Here is a 21328-nt window from a genome sequence, read left to right as displayed (position 1 = left end):
AGAATCAGTGTTTTTCATTTGTTGGGCTCTGATTTGTCTGGAGTAACCTTGTTTTAGAGATCTGAATGATACCCTCTCTCCAGATATTCAGGAAGGCCATGCAGACCAAAGTTTTATAGAGCTTTTACTTTTCTAGAGCTTTTAGTGGTTAAATCCGTCAGTGTGAAGAAAAAGCGTGATTTATAGTTGCAGGAGAGTGGTAGCAATGGCAGTATTTTTAATATGCCCTTTGGAGTGTTTTAATAATTGGCAATCACTATAAGCCCTATAGAAGTTATTGGTGAAAATGTAGTTAATATAATATACAGTTTTTAAAAATCTTTAAAATATGTAAAAAAAAACCCACCCCAAACTCGTGGTAGTTTCACCAAGGTTGGAGCCATCATAAATAAAATTTGGGTACATTTTAACTAATTGCATCCTCTTTTGCCCATACTTTACCTCTCACGGCTATTGTGGATAAAAAATAAAAGAACCAAAGGGAGGGAATTTCTAGGCAAACCATTACTTTTTTCGCCATGTTTAGAATGGCTGAAGAGAGAATATTAATGCAAAGCAACTTAACTCTCCGTGAGCCTATAGCTGGCTGCATATTCCAATGACATTCTAAACTTACTCATGACCCAATTAAGAGCCTACTGTATGAGCTCTTACCCCAAGTCTTCATGATCTCATTAAATCCTTCCCATGAGCTAGGCCATGGCTTGAGTACTGTAGGGATAGAGAGTATATTCTGTGCTGTCAGGCCTTGGTAGTTAATTCTGTAATGGAAAGGCTTTGTTTTTAGCTGTACTTCTTTCAATATTTTTTTCTTGGAGAACTTGCAAAACAGGCCAATTTCGAGTGTACATTGACTCACTATTGAAGGGCAAAATGTCATTCAGAATACCTGGATATGCACGTCACACCTGTTGAACCCCCCCCCAACCAAATGTGCCTTTAGCTGGAATCATGCCCTCTGTGGAGAGCAGTCATGCAAGTCCGTGAAAAGACATATCTTCACAGTTAGAGGGCATATATTTTAGTGTATAGTTTTATTATATTAGATTTATTAGTGTTAGGTAAATGATGATAATGTTATCCATTCAGTCATGTCCAACTCTTGATGATTCTATCGGTCAGGTCTCTCCACATCTTTTGATCTTGCGCTACTTCTTTGAGTGTTCAGAGTATACCATATTTGATTTATTTTATATTGCCAGTATATAATTGCACCGATTTCTGCCTGTCAATCCTAATTGTAATTGTCATTACTTATTTTCCTTTTTATTATTTTATGTTGCTGGTCCTTGACCAAATAAGTCAGTCAGTCAGTCAATCAATAAAATCTGTACCTTGACAATAGGCATAAATATGTAACCATTCAAGTTCAGAAAGGAGGTGAGAAACATAAAAAATAAAATGGAGCAATTAGCACCCTTCAAAACTACATTCATTCATTCATTCAATTTATAGAGCTGCATATCATGGCTCTACATGACTCTGGATGGCTCAAAGAATTAAAAATAACAAAAACCACTTGCTCAAAACAAAACAAAACATATACAAATAAAAAGCTAAAACAATTATAAAACATATACAAGTTAGGAAAAGTTTGATATGTGAGCTAATATTTTGATTTACTGAATTGCAGCAGAAAAGCTTTTGAATTTTCTTCCTATAAAATTATTAATGTACCTGTTGCTATGTTATCATTTTTCAAAGAGTGGAGTATTACTTCTGGCACAGCTTTTAAATGAAGATCCTGTCCTACAGCTGAAATGTAGAACTTACGAGATTCCACGTCATCCTGGAGTAACAGAACAGGTATTAAAGTAGATCCACAAAGTATTGAAAAAGTAAAAACGAACTGTTTTCTCCTGTGTAAATATTTCTGAAGTCAAGCTTGCTTTTACAAATATGTATAGATAGGTATGCTTATATTTGCAAATATAAGTCATAGTTCAGCATTGGCAACCCATTCTATGGTGTTAATTTAATTGCAGAAATGTGAATTAAATTTAGGCCATATAGTCCTTAAATACTTTCATTTTATCTCATTGTATTTCATTGGAATATGTTGACACTAGAGATATACAATACTGTTCCATTGATTATTTGCTTGCTGAGCTAAGGATAGCATCAGTGATATCTTATATTCTATGCTTCACCAAAATATTTGAGAATTGCGCTGTATAAAACATATTAATTCCAGCAGCTATTTGTGCTCTAGAAATAGCTAGAGTCAGATATTGATGATGCTACAGCAATGTCCATAGACTGCCTCTCTGGGAGGGAACTTAGTGCTTCTGTAGAAATTGTAAACAAGTAATCAGGATAGCATATGTGGGTACTTGCAAATATATTATTTTTGTCTTGAAGTGATTAGTACCTTTCTTTTTATTTAGAATGAGGAACTGAGCATCCTGTATCCTTCAGCAATTGTGACAATTGAAGGTTTTAGCTTATTTCAATCTCTCCGGGCTTGTCGAAATCAAGTAGCCAGGGGTAAGTCCAGCCTTATTAAAATAGTTTCTTTTTTAGCAATACTTGATATAAAAGGACATTGTTTTATTTTTCTATCATACAGTACAGTTTGTACTGTTTGTGAAATCCTTAGAACTATAAAATCCCTACGTTTAATACAGGCTTGATTTAATATATGGTATATGTGTTCTCATAAGGTTTCAATGTTCTTGTGTGAAATTTCACAAGATTTTTGACTTTATATGATTTTGACATACTGGTGTGTGATTTTGACATACTGGTGTGTGCCAGGAACGAATTCTTCCAAATCTTGCATTTATTTTTTAAATTCAGACTTTTTGTATGTTAGGACCTGAAGAGTGTGCTGGTGTGAATTAGATAAATTCCTTTTTTATTGCTGTATTTTCTAAAAAAATAAGAGGGCTTAATAATTTTCACATACGGTATCTCTAGATCAGCGGTTCCCAACCTTTTCTATATCCTGCAACCCTAGAATGCTTCTGATATAATCTCACACCCCTTAACAAAAGTTCAAAATAACGATAATGAATTATGCATATACACTATAATTTTGAAAACCCAAGTTTTCGCTCCTCCTGGAATATCATCTCACACCCCTGGTTGGGAACCCCTGCTCTAGATCAGTGTTTCTCAACCTTGGCCACTTGAAGAGGTATGGACTTCAACTCCCAGAATTTGGCTGGGGAATTCTGGGAGTTGAAGTCCGTACCTCTTCAAGTGGCCAAGGTTGAGAAACACTGTTCTAGATAGTTTAGCAGGAAAAAAAGAAACAGCCCAATAGTTTTATAATGTATAAACTAGCTATTATGGTACCAACCCACATCCTTGCCAAATCCTGTGGATTTCTAAACACTAACAACTAAATGTTGTAGTTGAGCAAGGATTTTACTTTTGATTACTCCTTTAATGTACCCTAGTGGCTAAAATTGTATGTATGTCTATATGGAAGTAAGTCTGTTGAGCTCAGCAGGACTATAAGCAAATTATATATAGGCTTTCAGTCTTAGTAGCTTTTCTTTAACGTGTAGGTTTTTTTTTATGCTTTCAAGTCAGTCTTGATTCCTGGTGATTCCAGGGGCAAGTTCTTGTAGTTTTCTTAGCAACATTTTTCAGAAGTGGTTTGCCATTGCTTTTTACCTAAGGCTGAGAGAATGACTGGCCCAAACTCCTCAGTTGGCATTTATGTGGACTAAAACTTGTGGTTTCCCAGTTTCTGTCCTAGAGCCTTTAACTACAGGTAATTCTTGGGTTGCTACATCTATTCAGTATCAATTCAAAGTTACAGTGGCACTGAATGAAGGGAATTATGATGGATCCTCAGAATTGCAATAATCACAGGGTCTCCATGGTCATGTCGTTGCAATCCAGATACTTAGTACTTGGCTTGTGATTGTGTAATAGTAGTGTCCCCATGATCATGTGATCATTTTTCTGATGTTCCCTGCCAGCTTCCCACAAGGAAAGTCAAGGGAGAAGCCACCAGGAAGTCAGAAGTTGCAATTATCTGAAGTCTTCACATAGTGACCCACGTGGTCCTTGTTTAATGATGGCAACCAGTACTTCTGGAATTGCCATAGTTAAGCAGTGTAGTCACATGATTTGGTGCTTTATGACTATGTTGCTTAGTAATGGAATTCCTGGCTCCAATTGCCATTGTAACCCAAAGATTACCTATACACCAAACTGGCACTCGTAATATAAACAGTGCAATTTATTCTATACTTTACAATTAAAAATATTTTTGTAATATATTATGTGTTGTCCAATCCATGATAAATGCTTTAAAAATAACTACTCTTTCTAATTTCTCTCTAATCAATTGGCCAGCTACAGCTTCAGGCAGTGAAAATGTTCAGCCACCTCCATTAGCCTATAAGAAATGGGGTTTGCAGGATGTGGATACTATTGTTGATCATGTTAGTGTTGGTAAGTATTACACTGATCATCCTTACTGAATTGTTATCCTTATCCACCATGAATTATTTTTTTTTAAAAAATCATGTGTATTGTACTGGAGAGAGTTTAAAGCAGCAATTGATAATCTGCAGATAGACTTCTCTCAGACAGCATTAAGATCTGCAAATGCCATCAAATAATTCTATTTTACCAAAGTAGGTGAATTAATACTGACTGCTCTGAAACTATTTTAAGCTAAAACCTTAGCCCTAGTACTGTATGAAGCCTAGATGAAGTGCTGAAGTACCCCAAGCTACATTTCTAAGATCTATATCAGAAGGTAGCCAATGCACTTCTCAGACTAGAAACAGGGATGACTAAAACTGAGCTCAAAGCATGAAGCTTGATACTGGATGAAGGTCCAGTTCTTCTCCTTGGGACTTCTCCTATTAATAATGATTGATAGGAGTGTGGTGGCTCATGTGGTTAGGATGATGATTGGCAGGCTCATCTTTGAAACCCTGAGGCCACATGATGGGATGAGCTCCTGTCATCTGCTCCAGCTCCTGTTGACCCAGCAGTTAGAAAATGGTCTCCCATGAGTAGATAGAAGAATGGAACAACTCACCACGACAAACTTGCTGTGGACAACTCACCATGGACAACTTGCCACAGGACAATTCGCCACAGGACAATTCGCTGCAGGACAATTTAACAATTTAATTATTTAAAAAATAAATAATAATAATTTTTGCCATTCAGATTTCATTCTGTACCTCCTTTGGCATCCTTTCTTCAATGATTCTGTTCCACCATTTCTTTGATATTAGTATAACTCTTATCCTGCAGCAAGTTGTCCCACGGCGAGATGGCCATGGTGAGACTCTGTACCATTTTGGTGGGTAACTTAACGGGGACATGAAAGGAGCCCTCATGGGCGTCCCCAGGACAATGGTGATGTCACCAGCTAATCCTCTCAACTGGGAAGTGCTTCTGTGCTCCCACCACGAATGTAGTAGTATCGCCCCTTAAATTGGAACAATGTCATGAAAAAAAATCCCTAATACTTGTGGGCTATCATCAGAGTTACTACAAGCCTTGGGCCATGATTGTATGAAACTCATCTTCTGAAAAGATTTAATGACATTACATTTCAGGCAGAAGTAAATGTTGTAACTTATCACAAAGTCATAGAACTTGGGTTTTGGGAATAGCCAATCACCTCACTTTATTGACATTCCCCAAACTAAGGAAAGCTTTCTGTTGGGCAAGGCTTAATACTATAAAATCCCAGCTGAGAAATATGTTTGTGTAGAATTGGGATGTTGAAATGGTTCAATATATGCTAATTTGTTCTAGTTATGTTTACCATGCCTATATCCTATCTCTTTTACATCAGTAGCCTGGGCAATCTGATAATACTTACATTTTCATCCTTTTTTCAGATTGTAAATCATTTATAGCAGCAGAATATTATGTATGAGCCATGAAAATTTGGCATCAATTAGTAAAAGGTCTCCCATAGTTTAATGTATTTTTGTTATCAACTATTACAATGACCTCTATTACTCTACTTTTTATTTATTTATTTATTTGTTATTCTATCTCTGACCCTTCGCTAGAATAAAGATTCAGTAGAGTGCATGAAGCCTTCCAGCTGATTTGTTTACACCTCAGGAACCCCCCCTCCAAATAATTAGGGCTGAAAGATGGTCAGGTATAAAGGGTCAAGCCATGAAATTTGCCTTAAGCCTTGATCTTAGCGAAGTCATCTATATCCTCCACTATAAATACAAAGGTTTCCATAGAAACTAAATGGGTTTTTTTTCTGGTGTGTTTGAGTCTTAAAAGGAACAAACTGATTTAAGTTAAAATTTCAAATATGGGCCTTCTCCCCCCTCCCTAAATAAATCTCATGATATGTCATCATGATATGACTCCTGGAGGGAGAATATGAAGGCAAGATGTGACCTTCTAGTTGAAAAGTGATACCTTTCTCTAATTTAAAGCATTTCATTACACTGTCATTATAATATTTATAACAGTTCAATAAGGCATTGCTGATGGGACAGAGTTGTCACTGACCTTGGTCTGGACTTCAGGATGTATACATCATTGTTTTGGGGAATTGCATTTTTTCTTAAGCCATCATGGGCTGTCCTTCCAGCCCCATGCTTGGGAACGCAGCCAGGTCTTAAAGGCTTTCTGAAAGGCTAGAAGGGTCAAGACCAACCTAACATTAGATGATAAGGCCTTTTAATTTTTTAAAAGTGTTTCACCATTTTAACTGTGTAAAAATGTAATGTTTCAATAATATTTTAAAGTTTTGTTTTCATTTTTGTTTTTTAATAATATATTTATAAGTCAACTGAGCTGTGGCACGCAGATACTCTAGATAAAATTATATGAAGTCATTCCAGATTAGTCCTGGTGCTGTTTTTTTAAAATTAATATCTGAATAATTTGGAATTCCGATCTCAAAAATGTAACTCTTTCTTGCTAGGCCAGATTCCATTTCAAGAGTCAGTGGGACAAAATTGAGCTTTAGAATATAGTTTTTAACTTCGAGAACCTTCAAAAAATTATGGAGAATGTGTCCTGCTTTTGCTATATTAATGAAGTGTCTGCTTCAACATAATGCACTTTTAATTCTATAGTAACTGTATATGTTTTTAAGTTAGGAGTCCTTAGAATTGTGAACATATTTGGATCAATTCAAGAACAGCTATTAGGATCTTAGAAATTTCTTTTTCAGAGATTATTTTCATTATTTCATATAGGTATCATGACTCTATCACCTTTTGATCAAATGAAGACTGCTTCCACTATTGGCGGATTTAATGCAGCTATAAAGAACAATCCTCCTGCTATGTCTCAGTATATTACTGTGGGGTCTAATCCTTTCACTGGGTTCTTCTATGCCCTTGAGGTAAAGAACTTGCACAGCCAGTAGGTATAAAATGCAATGGGCTGGATAAAAGACTCATTTCTTTCCCTGTTTACTCTTTCTTAGTTATTTTGCTTTTTGCTGCTAATGGAAAATGAAACTAAGAACAACTTACTGTTTAATTAAAAATCTTTCAGTTGCGTAATGATGTTATTGTAGATCAGGATCTACTGGTTAGATGACCCAGTTCACATTAAAATATTCCACATATTTAACAATTGCAGAAACTGAACCCTTTTGTGCCTTCCCCCTCTCCAAAGTTAGGTAACTGAACATGAATTTTTGGAGAAAAAAAACAATTCCTGTGGGGTAGAATTTAATGAACATTGTTCTAGTGCTGAACACACACTTCTCAGATATGAAATTTGCCTAGAGGGCCACAGCAGGGGGCAGTATCTTCTCAATCTTGGTTAGTCTCGAATTTGGGCTTGAATAAAACTCAGAGGAGTGCATGGGAATTCCATATCCGTAGGGTAGATTGAGAAATAGTTCCTAGAAGAAGGCAATATCAAACAATTTTTGTATAGCTGCCAAAAAAACTATATGGATGCAGTTGCCAGGTGTCAATTATGAAACTTTAAAAAATTTTTTTTTACCTTCTTTCATGCTTAGCATATGTTTTCCTGCCTAACCAACTTCTGCAAGATTCTTGTAGTAGAATATAATGTATATTGTATCCATAATGTATGACCCGGCCTCACTAGCTATAAATTTGAAATTCACATTCCTGTTTTTTTAAAGGAAAAAAAGCAGGAAACCAGAGTTATGTTTTTTTTAAAGCTCTGCCACAATAGTACATAAAACATCCTGGGTATAATGTCTTAGATAAATTAGTAAAATTTCTTTCTGGTGGAGAAAAGAATGGAATTAACCACATTTGAAATATTATGCTAAACCTGAAACATAAATCCTGTGAACAGAACTGCATAGAAGAAGTTGCAGTTACCAAGGTTTCAAAACTGAACATTTAATGGGTAATCATTATTGGTTAATATTAAGTCTTAGTTTTAATGAAGTTTTTGAATGGGAAAGGCAGAAATTCTATTGAGATTTGGTGAGACCTCTCCAGGTCATTTATAGTCCAATTTCCTTATAGGTAGTCCTTGAATTATGATCATGTAGTGATTGTTCAACGTTATGATGGCATTGAATGAAGGGATTTATTACCGTTCTTGAAGTTCTGGCTGTTGTAGTGAACTAAATCAGGATTCTTGGCAGCCAGCTCACACTTACCACCAGTTGCAGCATCCGTGGGTATGTGATTGCTGTTGCTGACCTTCTGTGTTGGCTTCCCACAAGCAAAGTCAATCTAGAAGCCAGCAGGGAAGCTCACAAGTCGTTCCAGTAAGTCGCCCCCCATCACTTTACTTCACTCACATTCTCTGTGCCTCCTTCTCTGGGGTTCTCTGCCCATTCACCAGTGTCCGCCTTCCCTCGACAGCCCCATGTTTGTACAAAAACATGCATGCACCTTGCATCCTCTTTTCCTGGCCTTCTTGTGCTCGTACACACATTCCCCGCTCCCTGTTCCCCCTTCACCCCACACTATGCTGGACCTCCCTGTGCCTCCCCTGAAGAACTCCCATGCGCCTTACTTGGGACTCCATCTGCTTTGAGTTTAACAATCGATGTCTCTAGGTTAGCGCCAGCAATGCGGTCACTTGATATTGCATTTCACAACCAGATCGCTTAGTGATGGCAATCCCAATTGCTGTCGTAACTCAAGGACTACCTGTAGTTTATCCCCACCTCTAGAACTGAATTTTGTGTAGATTTTTGTAAAAACCCTTACTTTAAGAAAGAAAGTAATTCCTTTTAAAATAAATTCTGGGACTTGGTGTATATTCTGCCAATTAATACCTGACTTTCTGAAACACGGTTTTGTAAGTTGATGGGCCTCAAAGTGAACTCTGCTATGGCACACCACAATTCATGGATCTTGCTCTAGTCTTCTCCTATTTTTTGCAGAAATTTATACTTCTACCATTATGTTTTCTGCCTCTGGTCAATTATGCCAGCGCTTAGGTTTTTATACTAGGAAATTTTGAAAAAGTTGAATATATTTTTCAATAACGCTATTTTTATCTGGGGCTTCTTTGTGTATGAATGCCTTTCCTATTCTGTGTAATTCTCTTACACAGTATGATTATTGTATATGGGGAATTGTTAATAGTTGATAATATGAGTTTATATTCTGTAGCAATTACTATTAATTACTCAATATAATTCTTTCCTATTAATGAATAATAATAATAATTTTGTAAAATAAAATAGCAGCTTTGACACCATATATTTTTGACAAATGATACATTTTTAAGCCTGTAAAACCTGAGGGTCTCAAAGCTTTTACTGTATAGTAAAACATTATCAGAAAAAGCAAAGAAAGGTCACTTTTTTATTCTGAAATGATATAATTTAGCAGATGATGCAGGATGAAAGTTAGTTATACCTCAAAGACAAACTAGGTTCTCAGAAGTAAGGTTATTAAAAATAAATCAATTATTTTTCACCATTTATAAACAACAGCATTTTTATCTTCTCTTTAGGGCAGTTCACAGCCATTACTGTCCCATGTTGCTTTCACAGTTGCAAGTAAGCTGACATCTGCATTCTTTAATGCTGCTAGGTAATGTATAATAGATGGAAGGTGCAGTCGATTTATTCCTTTCATGTATTTTCTTTAAACGGAAACATTGATATTTTAATCTTTGTATTGAAGTGGCTGGCTTGGCTGGAAAAACAAACAGGAAGAAGATCCTGTACAGAAGCAGAAACCCAAGGTTGAACCAGCAACTCCTTTACCTGTGAGGCAAGTCTTTCAAGCTACTTTTTGCAAAGAGGTTATGAGATACTTTACCAGTGTTGCCATTATTCTCTGAGGATAGTTGAGCCATAACCAATGGTGGGATTCAGCCGGTTTGCACCACTCTGGCAGAATCGGTAGCTAATTTTTGGTTGTCCAGGCCCAGAATGGACTTCCAGAAGCAGCATCCATACAGAGAACCGGTTGTTCACATATTTGAATCCCACCACTGGCCATAACCATATATGCATGAGATATATGCAGACTGTAAATATGTCATCCAAGCAGTTTGCACAATAAAGAAGTTTCTATCTTTCTCCTGCTGTAGAGGTTCTTCCTATTTAGAAATAGATTGACTGAAGCTAGCACTTTGCTCTTTACTCTGGGAGTATATGGGATTTTTACATTGTTGCAATTTCATTGGAAAGACAATTAAATCTTCTTATAACAAAAAGTAAATTTTTCTGTGGAAGAATTGTGTGCTCTGGATAAGTTTGGTAACAAAAAAAAATCTCTTTCTGGACTCAGAAATAAACATTATTCTAAAGATGGTTAGTTTTGAATAAACTACATTTGGCTGGATTGTCAAAGACCATTAATTGGGTTTACAAATCATAATGGCTGCAAAAAAGACAAAGAAGCTAAGGTTATGGTTCAACAGAAATGTGCAGATTCTGTATGTTTTGCACCTGCCCATTTGATTGTCTTGGAGTTCTAACCAAAACCTCCACATTTCCATAAGCCTGAAATTTGACTTTGAAAGATAGCCCTGCCCATAAACAGTTGTCTTGATTTCCCAGTCTAGCCAACAGCCCTTCAATTCCAAGGTGTTCCTCAATCTGAATATAACCCAGTTGGACACTTTTTAGGTTCTTGGTGCTGCCAGTTGATGAGGCTAATGTGATTACATTATTTCCAAAGTGGTAGCTGTGATATTTCACAGCAGAACTATCAACAGAAATGAAAGAGACACAGAACTTTGTGGTTCATATCTGATGTAAATGTGATGCACAAAAGTTCATGAAATAATAAAAGTGGTTAACCTTTAAGGCACCAAATTGTGTTTTATGAACTCCCATTATAAAATATTAACAGTTATATGAATTCTTGTATATTTGTGGCATGTGACATGCAATATGTTTTCTAAACTAGAGCTTTTCTATAATTGTTAAGGGTTCTTGCAAATTATATTATGCTGTCAAGTTTAATGCTAATCATTATGAAATAATAATCTTGTTAAAATTTCTGTACTTTGAATGGATCATCCAAATACAAAATAGTTTTGTATTGAATTGAATGTAATACAGTATATCTTAATCAGAAAACTGATTTTCTACAAAAGTTAAAATAATAAAGAACAACTTATTTACTGATTTTGTAAAATATATTACTTTATTTAGTAACCAAGGAGCCAAATTTAGAGATTGTTTTGTACATTTGGCTTTATTTGAATGTAGGTTTGGAATCCCAGATTCTCGTCGACATGGAGAAAGAATATGTTTGTCTCCTTGTAATTCTTTAGCAGCAATTACTGATGATTTTGGAAGAGTTCTTCTATTGGATGTTGCAAGAGGTCTTTCTGTTCGTATGTGGAAAGGTACCTTTTAGTATCTTTTAATAACTTGGAGGAGATAAACACTGGTCACTTATCCATTTGAGAGATAATTTTATTTCAGTTCAGTTAAGTATGAATTTAAAATAGCGATTGTTGGTTTTTAAAATACCAGATATTCAGATTTACAAAGGATTTTGAAGTGTAAAGATCAGCTCTGGAATAGTAATATTGCAGTGTAGCACTGAATTCTCATATAGTTCGTTTATACACAGATACGATTATTACTAGCCTGAATCAATCCACTCAGGATAAAGACCTCTCCATTGCAGATTATAGATTGTAATTTATTACAGTGGTCAGTGATTTTTTAACTTCCCAGTCTAGGGCCTAAGAGAGACTGGTCTAAAGTCATCACACTAAAGGAGGATTAAAATCTGGGTCTCCTCACTCTTAGTCCAGCAATGTAATTAACCATTATACACAAATACATTTAGCATCTTAACCAGTTTATCCTTCATGCACAGGCTATCGTGATGCACAGGTTGGTTGGATTCAGATTGCAGAAGACCTACATGAAAGAGAATCTATTAAGACAGACTTTTCTCCAACTAGTACCCCTCAGGGACCAAGCAGAGTGGCTCAGTTTCTTGTGATTTATGCTCCTAGGAGAGGGATTTTGGAAGTATGGAGTACCCAACAAGGTCCAAGGGTTGGAGCCTTCAATGTAGGAAAACATTGCAGGTAAGACATTTTTGGTAATGGAAGAGATTTTAAAATGTAAGGCAGGATAGTCTCCAGAAAAATAATTGAAATTAAGTTGAACAAAATGTACCTATATGCTTTATGTAAGTACATACAAGTGCAGAAAAATTAAAAATGTGAGATAATAATTTTTAAATCTGCAAACTGACAAACTGCATTTACCCAGGAATTGTCCTGTATAATATGAGATTTGTGCACTGTCTTTATTTATTTATAAGACTGTAATATTATTTGATATTTTAGAGCCTATAGTTTTGTGCAAAAATGTATGTTGGTTATTATGTTTTTAATTATATATCTCCAAACCCATATTTAGGTTGCTGTATCCAGGCTATAAAATAATGGGGTTGAACAGCGTAACAAGTCAGGGTTGGCAGCCTCAGACTTATCAGATCTGCCTTGTTGATCCAGTATCAGGAACAGTAAAAACAGTTCACATACCTTTCCATTTAGCCCTGAGGTAAGGCTTCTTAAACTTTACGTTGCATAATTGAACTAAGTCAATATTATGAAATGAATTATAAAAGTTTTTTTAAATGTGCAGATATTGGATAATCTAACATACTCAGTTTCCAATTCTGAGAGATGCTAGGATTTTTTCTAGCAAATTCACTTGTAATAAGAGCACATTCTGAAAAGCCAGATTTCCCTTCTTATAATATATTATTACTGTTATTTAATTACTAAAACAACAGTGAAGAATTCCCACTGTCTTGCTTTTACACCCTTTTGCTCATAATATTTCTTGAAATATGCATTTGTATTAAGTAGTGCCAGTGAAAAGTGACATAACTTTCTCTGTGTACAGGTCAATTGGTTATTTGAAGCATGTGCACTCCCCTTTTTCAGACCTCTGGAATGAGGTGTCCCCCAAGATCCAGGTGGCCCATTCTCTGCTATTGTTTAGAAGAGCCATGAAGACCTTGCTCTTCACCCAGTCTTTGATGAGGGAGAGTAAGAACCCCTTGCTTCATATTGCTTGCCATGTTTATCTTTATCTTTTATTAATTTTTTGTAATTTCTTTCATTGTGGCAAGCCACCTGGATATATTGGCAGGCAGGCAGGCAGGCAGGCAGGCACATAAGTTTAATAAATGGTTATGATTTTTCATCCAGTCAGATTTTATGTAATTTCTTCAATTGATTATTGATTGTGGATTTGGCACTTTCATCTACATATCAAATCATTATTATATGCACAACAATGTGAACTAACAGCTGCCACATCTGCATCCATTTTTTCGTAAGGAAGTGGGCGTAGCCTGACAGGTGTTTTTGATGTTACATAGCCAGGGCCTGATGTAATAATACAAGTACATCAGATGGTTGAAGAAGAAAAAATGGCTTTGGAAGAATATCTGAAGAACAATGATGAAGATGCACTGAAATTAGTATTTCAGGAAGGCTTACTGACTACTGGAGAGACCAAACTGGCCTACAAGAAAGACCAAATGAGGAACAGAATAGAGGCATGGGAAGACAAAGCACTACATGGCCAATACATGAAAAAAATAGCTGGGAAAGCAGATAATAATAAAACCTGGCAATTGCTAAGAGCAGGAAAATTGAAGAAAGAGACCGAGGGACTAATTCTGGCTGCACAAGACCAAGCCTTAAGGACAAATGCATACAAAGTCAAAATTGAGAAGACAGCAACAGACAGTAAGTGCCGCCTATGCAAAGAATCTGAAGAAACAGTGGACCACTTGGTAAGCTGTTGCAAGAAGATTGCACAGACTGATTACAAGCAGCGGCATGACAAAGTAGCAACAATGGTGCATTGGAAGATCTTCAAAAAATATCATTTGCCTGTAAGCAAAAACTGGTGGGATCATAAAATAGATAAAGTCATAGAAAATGATAAAATTAAACTGCTCTGGGACTTCAGAATTCAAACAGACAAGCACCTGCAACATAACACCCCAGACTTAACATTGTCGATAAGAAAGACAAAAAAGTCTGGATAGTGGACGTGGCAGTGCCTGGAGATAGCAGAATAGAAGAGAAAGAACTGGAGAAGATAACAAAATACAAAGACCTACAAATAGAAATAGAAAGACTGTGGCAAAAGAAAGCAAGGGTAGTACAAATAGTAATAGGCTCCTTGGGTGCAATCCCAAAACAACTGGAGCACCACTTGAACACCATTGGCATTGACAAATTCGCTATTAGTCAATTGCAAAAGGCAGCCTTACTAGGAACTGCTTCCATCCTGCGACGATACCTGTAATACCATCAAACATCCACATCTGCCTATCCCAGGTCCTGGATAAGAACTCGATAGGTAGACAAAATGCCAAATCCAGTCTGAACATCTGGCTGACTGTGCGATGATCCATAATAATAATAATAATAATAATAATAATAATAATAATAATAATAATAATAATAATAAAAGTTGGAAGGGACCTTAGAGGTCACTGAGTCCAACCCCCTGCTCAGGCAGGAACCCTACACCATTTCGGACAAATGGCTGTCCAGTCTCTTCTTAAAAAACTTCCAGTGTTGGAGCATTCACTGCTTCTGGAGGCAGGTTGTTCCACTGGTTAATTGTTCTAACTGTCAGGAAGTTTCTCCTTAGTTCTAGGTTGCTTCTCTCCTTGATCGGTTTCCATCTGTTGCTTCTTGTCCTGCCTTCAGGCGCTTTGGAGAATAACTTCACTCCCTCTTCTTCGTGGCAGCCCCATTACTTGTTCAGTAATGTTGACAGAGGAATCAGTGCAATGACAAATTATTATTTTCCGTCTCAATTTCAAATGTACTGTTATAGACAAATGTGTATATTTTTAAATATTTTCCAGCGACAAGAAGAGTGAGCGAGCAAAGGATATGCATCTATTGAAGAAATTGGCAGCCTTGCTGAAAGCTAAAACATTGAATTTGGGTAGGTTCTGTATTTGTTCCTATTCAAAGTCATAACACCGGTGTCTTTTTAAAGATCATGAACATGATGAGACTACAGTTTTATTTAAGGTAATTGAGCCTAATTTAGTGTTGTGTAGTTGAATGAAATGCTGTGCCTCCTTTGCAAAAAGTATAAATGTCAATACTTTGCTCAATTGGGCCTAATTTTGTAGTAGCCGGCTTATAAATATAATTTCAGTCTGCATGATGAACTCAGTTTTGATAACTGTCACCTTAGAATGGCACAGTGGAATGTTAGTATAATCTCCCAATATGATTAGGAAATGTTTAAATACTAAATCTTTCAAATTACAATATTTCTAAAATTGCATTTAGTTCAATATTTTTTGGGCAATGTAATTGAGTAAAATCAGGTCATAAGTTATTTGATATATTGCTTTAAATGCTTTGGCTACCTTGCTAGAATGTTTGTGTTGTATATGTGTGTGCTTCCTAAACAGACCTCTTGCATAATCTTGAAGAGCAGGTGACAGTCTAGGATAAACTTTTCACAGCTTTTTTTGTGCACCAGTTGCAAACATTCTAGATTGAGAGCCTCTGTTCGTGGTCCCTCATGCCTTGGTAACCTCTTGGATGGACTACTGTAATATGCTTCACATGGGTGTAAACTGTGTACTTTTAATGTTTTAATTATTTTTATATTTGTTATATAACGTGTAACCACCAAGCAGTTTGGGGAGATGGGCAGCATAAAAATTTAAGCTGATGCAAAATGCAGTTATGTGCAGTTGTAGAACAGCCCATGTTACACCTTAGTTCCCTGAGTTGCATTGGTTACCAGTCTTCTATCTAGGGCAGTGGTTCTCAACCTTTTTAATGCCGCGACCCCCAACCGGCCGTAAGTCGAGGACTACTCAACCGGTCGTAAGTCGAGGACTATTCAACTGGTGCAGCACCGTTTGCAGAATGGGACTTTTGGCGGGCTTAGCAGGGCAGAGACAGCCTGGACAATTCCTATTGGCTTTTGAAAGCCAATAGAATTAGAGTCTATTCAAGAAAGTCTATTCTATTGGCTTTCAAAAGCCAATAGAATAAAAGGGAGTAGCACAGCTAAGGAAAAGGGGAAAAAATGGTGGACTGCGTTGTTTGGCAACCCCCATGAAATGGTCGTTCGACCCCAAATGGGGTCCCGACCCACAGGTTGAGAACCACTGATCTAGGGTAATTAAGGCAAAGTTAGTCTGAGTTTCTTTCTCATGTTTCCTGCGTGCCTCCACCCCTGTGCCCCAGACTTAAATCTTTTTTGTAATCTTGTTTTCCTTCCCTATCGGTGTTGCTTCATACATATAGTCCTTGATTTAAAAACCATTTGTTTATTGACTAAAGTTACAACAGCACTAAAAAAAAGTGACTTAATGACTGTTGTAGCGTCCCCATGATCACGTAATCAAAATTGGGGCACTTGGCAACTGGCATGTCTTTATGACAGTTGCAGTGTCCTAGGGTCATATGATCACTTTTTATGTCCTTCTGACAAGCAAAGTCAATGGGGATGCCAGATTCATTTAACAACCATGTTGTTAACTTAACAACTGCAGTGATTCACTTAACAAATATGGCAAGAAAGTTCGTAAAGCTCATTTAACTGTCTTGCTAAGTTACGGAAATTTTGGGCTCAATTATGTTCCTAAGTTGAGGACTACCTGTATTATGTATGTTCACTGCTTTGAGTTACTTATAAAGTAATAAAGGTGGGATAAAAATCTAATATAATAATAATATAAGTCTATCTTATGGAAGTATGATTGAGGTGTTGAACTATCAGTTATCAGTTTCTCAAGAGTTCATTTGTCTTATTCTATTTTCTTATTTTCCTGTGCCAGTCTTTGTGGTAGTTTTGATCACAGTTCTATGGCTTCAGTGTAGTGAACTTTCTTGGAGGTTGTTGTGAAGATGGGGAAGCTAACTCCTCAAAGCAGTCAGGGTGCTGGAGAAACGCATTTCAACAGATCACTTGAGATAAGAGGATTACAAGAAACACAGACTATTTTACTTGGTGTTAACTGGATTGGAGCATATCCTGACTTATCTGCAGTGCAAACATCTTCATCACGATGTCCTGTGACAAAGCAGAAAAACCAGGAATTTAAAGTTTATATCAGTCAGAAGTAGCTAGCTGTAAAGTATTTGGCTTTAAGCAAATAGTATTCTGTTCCCAGTTATTTATGAGAGGAAGAACTTGAATATAATCCGCCTGTGATTAGAACATGTCTCAATGATTTTTTGAAATTATATTTGTTATTTTTCTTTCCAGATACGGTTGAGGTTGAAGTAAAGGAATTAATACTAGATGTTAAATATCCTGCTACTAAAAAACAGGTAATTAAGAAATGCATTATTTGGCAGGTTAACCTGCTTTATATCTGTAAATTAATGTCTGTTACTCTCTTTTAAAATTTGTTTTGAACTCCATTTTTATATTAGTGATTGGAGTATTTTATTAGTAGTGATTTGCTTCAAATTCTTGCCCTCCTGGGTGCTAGCAGGATGGAATTTGGCAATACTTACTGGAAGAAAAGCTGAATACTGTGCACACATTGTAATTATTTAAAGTGAAAGAGAGACTATAAGAAAGGGAGCTGTTTTCTTTTCTGTCACTGTGCAGGTTTGACAGTGTTGGGTCTTGATTTTCTCTCCTGCTTGTTATAGATTTGATTTTAGCCCCTCAGCAGCTAATATACTTGCTCTTCCTGAAGGAATACTGCATGACATAAAATCATTTAAAAATAATTCCAAACTGGATTTACTTATAACACAGTTCCTGTGTTTACACAGTGCATAAATCTAGTTTATAAAGTATGATCATTTCTGTAGTAAGATATATCATAAACCAAGAAGTCATTTCATTGACATTTCATATTTTTCTCTTGATAACTGCATGTCTCCTAGGGTCTACTTTAGGACCAGCAAAGTTTCCAGCTCAAGAGATACTAAAGTTAAGCAATATAGAAGCATATGATACATATCAGTAGGTTTATTTTTAAAAATAGTAGCATGACTTGTGAAAGTCTGTGTTATATTTTACTGATAGGCTTTAGAAAGCATCCTGGCAAATGAGCGCTTGCCGTTATCTTTTCTGATGAACATCACACAAACACTGATGGAGACCTTAAAAAATCAGGGTAAGTTAATATTTCTTTTCTGCCCATTATGTCACAAAAAATATACAGAATAAGGATTCAAGTATGCCCTGTTGAAAGAATATAATAGTCATTGATAATATTGTGGGTCTTGTTTCTGCTGTTACCGGGTAATTGAAAGAAACAAGTGCAATTTTCTAAGGAACTATATCAGACCTGGGCATTTTATGGCCCATGGGCCACATCTGGCTCTTTGGCTATTGCTGTCTGGCCTGCAGCATTGTCGTTGGCAGTGGGGCGTTGCCCTTGGGGATGGGGTGACATCGGGGCAGGGGCAGGGCATCGGCGGAGCGGTGGGATGGAATGGCAGCCCTCCACAAAAGTCCCAGTTTCTCATGTGGCCCTTTCAGAAAATTAATTGCCCGCTCCTGAACTCTAGTGTAGCATTTTGATACCCTTGCAGGAGAACAAGGGAATACAGTAGTATATGGCAGAAACATTTCAGAATCAAATAATTCTCTTCCTTCAGAGATTGTTTTGACATCATTCAAAAATGGAAATTGCTCACTGGAAACATATGTAATGTGTGGTTTAAAATGAATGATTGTATCAAATATTTTCATAAGTATAACACTGGAGATTTACTTGTATTCTTTCTTTGAAGTTTATGTCAGATAAATTCATTTTAAGATCCATTATAATGTTCTGTGTAGCATCGTCCTTTCTTTAACTTGCAGTGAGGATGAGCTCTAATCATCTTTATGTTCTTCCATCTCCAGTTTTGCTGTCTTCCATATTCTTTCATACCAAGGTCTTTTGAACTAGTAATAGAAGCAGGGAAGGTATCCAGAGTGACTGTATCAGCCATCTGATTGAAGCGAGAGACCAAGGTTTCAGCAGAAAGGACAGTTGTGCTGGCTAGAAAATCCACCAGGGAATTCTGGCAACTGATACAATTTTAGGTAGGATCCTAAAGCAGATAAAGACTGCAAGGCAGCCCAAGGATTATGACTTGGTTCCAGCTATATAAAATAGGAAATTGAGACAACACAATTAATGATATTTATGAAGATAAGCCCACACTTCTTGTTCAAAAGGCTTGGGTTGCTTCAGGAGGAAAAGCTGCAGTAAAAATATTAAATTCTTCAAATAAAAATCTGGAGAACTCTTAATGATGGTGGATTGAATGTTCATTTTTCAACACTGGAAGGCAAATCACTTGTTGAGATGGCGACTATGGAAATAAAATAAATGAAGTAAGAATGATCAGGAGATAGATTTGTAGGAGATTCATCTTGTGGATGAGCATTGTAAGCTGGAGAATTCATAGAAACATATTCCTTAGATACTTGTTATTACAAGCTTTCAAATGTTGCTTTTTCTTTGGTTTGGATTTGATTTCAACTTTGTGTTTAAAGGGAAGTTGACACTTTACTTGCCTATAGACAAAACCTATCCAGGATTTAACTTAATGAAACAGTATCTTCTTGCAGGCTGTTGTGCATTGAAAATATCCTACTTAGCAGGCTGTTTGATGAAGCTGCAGAAAGGCTTAACAGCTCAGTTGCACATTTACTGAGACTAATGAGCATTATTTTCTTTCTGTCGCTCTGTCTAGAGATGGATTATATTGATGAAGGGCTGCTACAGTTCTGTGCAAATAAACTAAAACTGCTGCAGCTTCACAAGTCAGTCAGCAATTTAAATTCGCAGAATATGAAGCTTGAGACAGAGCCATCTGATAACGTAAGTACTGTGAAACTTTGATTTTATGAAAAGAAAACCACTCTTGAAATGCAGACATGTATATATAAAAGAAAGTAGAAAAAAATCATACTGACTTTTTTAAAAAATGAAAATATATTCAAGGTATTTAAGAGTCATGCATTTGTGGAATTTGTGAGCACAATGGAGTCTTCCTTCTCCAGGAAAGAAGACAATATTTGTAGGTCAAACTGTGGAGTGCTCTCTAAGCTTGGTTATTTGTTTGCAGATGTTTCATTACCCAACTAGATCACATCATCAGTGCTTCCTGTAGCACTAATCAAGTTCAGTTATAAAATGTCTGCAAGCAAACAACCAAGGTCAGAGAGCACTAAGATTTTCATGGTCTTCCTGCTTCTTCTGTCTTGGACTTCTGAGTGCTGCACAAGGAAGCCCATTTATGCAGGTGGATCTGCAGCATTGAACTCAGCTCTTTGAACTTACTATTCTGAAATTGGAACTGCCAATATTCTGCATTAAGGAAATATTTTATCAAAAAACTGACATCTTAATTGTGTTGGTGTTTAACATGTCAACCTAAGGGAAGTAGCAAGCCTTACTTTATGTATTATGCTTTTTGTAGGCATAAAATTATAAAAGAGGATAAAAATTAGTGGCACTAGAATTGGGCAGTAATTGGTCAGTGTAATACACTGATATAGTATATTTCTTATGAGATCTTTTTTGCTTTTCACAAAATTATATGGAATAATTTGAAATTCTTTTAGGATGCTCTTTTCAATAGTCTTCTTCAAGAAAACTTTGACCTATGACTAGAATTAAATTATTTCTATTAGTATTCTAGGTTACTTCAGTGTTTGGATCCAGTTCAAAATAGAATATATTTTAAATATTTCTAACATCTTTATTTATTAACTAATGGGCAGCTACGTATTTGAAATGTGAGCTATACCAGATGTCCAAGCAATTTTTTTTAGAAATATCAATAAATCCAATTGTTGCATGAAATAAATTTAGTGTAAGTAAGGACCTCTCAATATTTTCTGAATGATACAAGGAATATTGGGGAAAGTATCCTCAACCATGCAACATAACAACTACTTAGCAAAATATCTTAAATCAAAATTGATTATCAGAAAAATTGTGAT

General features: G+C 36.2%; 1 protein-coding gene across 2 annotated transcripts in view; it reads left to right on the top strand.

Moving 5' to 3' along the window:
• The window catches only part of RAB3GAP2 (RAB3 GTPase activating non-catalytic protein subunit 2), a 65904-nt gene that overhangs the window by 26774 nt on the left and 17802 nt on the right, over nucleotides 1–21328 (top strand). The window contains exons 7-19 of one of the 2 annotated variants that reach the window (XM_039341621.1): nucleotides 1705–1806; nucleotides 2388–2487; nucleotides 4315–4413; nucleotides 7164–7312; nucleotides 9877–9956; nucleotides 10050–10139; nucleotides 11591–11730; nucleotides 12213–12429; nucleotides 12767–12910; nucleotides 15252–15334; nucleotides 17630–17694; nucleotides 18407–18497; nucleotides 20074–20201. In XM_039341621.1, coding sequence (XP_039197555.1) covers nucleotides 1705–1806; nucleotides 2388–2487; nucleotides 4315–4413; nucleotides 7164–7312; nucleotides 9877–9956; nucleotides 10050–10139; nucleotides 11591–11730; nucleotides 12213–12429; nucleotides 12767–12910; nucleotides 15252–15334; nucleotides 17630–17694; nucleotides 18407–18497; nucleotides 20074–20201 — 1488 coding nt within the window. The remainder of the gene's footprint in view (nucleotides 1–1704; nucleotides 1807–2387; nucleotides 2488–4314; nucleotides 4414–7163; nucleotides 7313–9876; nucleotides 9957–10049; nucleotides 10140–11590; nucleotides 11731–12212; nucleotides 12430–12766; nucleotides 12911–15251; nucleotides 15335–17629; nucleotides 17695–18406; nucleotides 18498–20073; nucleotides 20202–21328) is intronic. The other variant, XM_039341622.1, reaches the window with a different exon arrangement.

Source organism: Crotalus tigris, unplaced genomic scaffold (assembly GCF_016545835.1).
Source record: "Crotalus tigris isolate CLP2741 ecotype Arizona unplaced genomic scaffold, ASM1654583v1 scf7180000017771.5222438, whole genome shotgun sequence".
Lineage (NCBI taxonomy): Eukaryota > Metazoa > Chordata > Lepidosauria > Squamata > Viperidae > Crotalus > Crotalus tigris.
The sequence above is the reverse complement of the archived record's forward strand: the minus strand, read 5'-3'. Positions and strand labels throughout refer to the sequence as shown.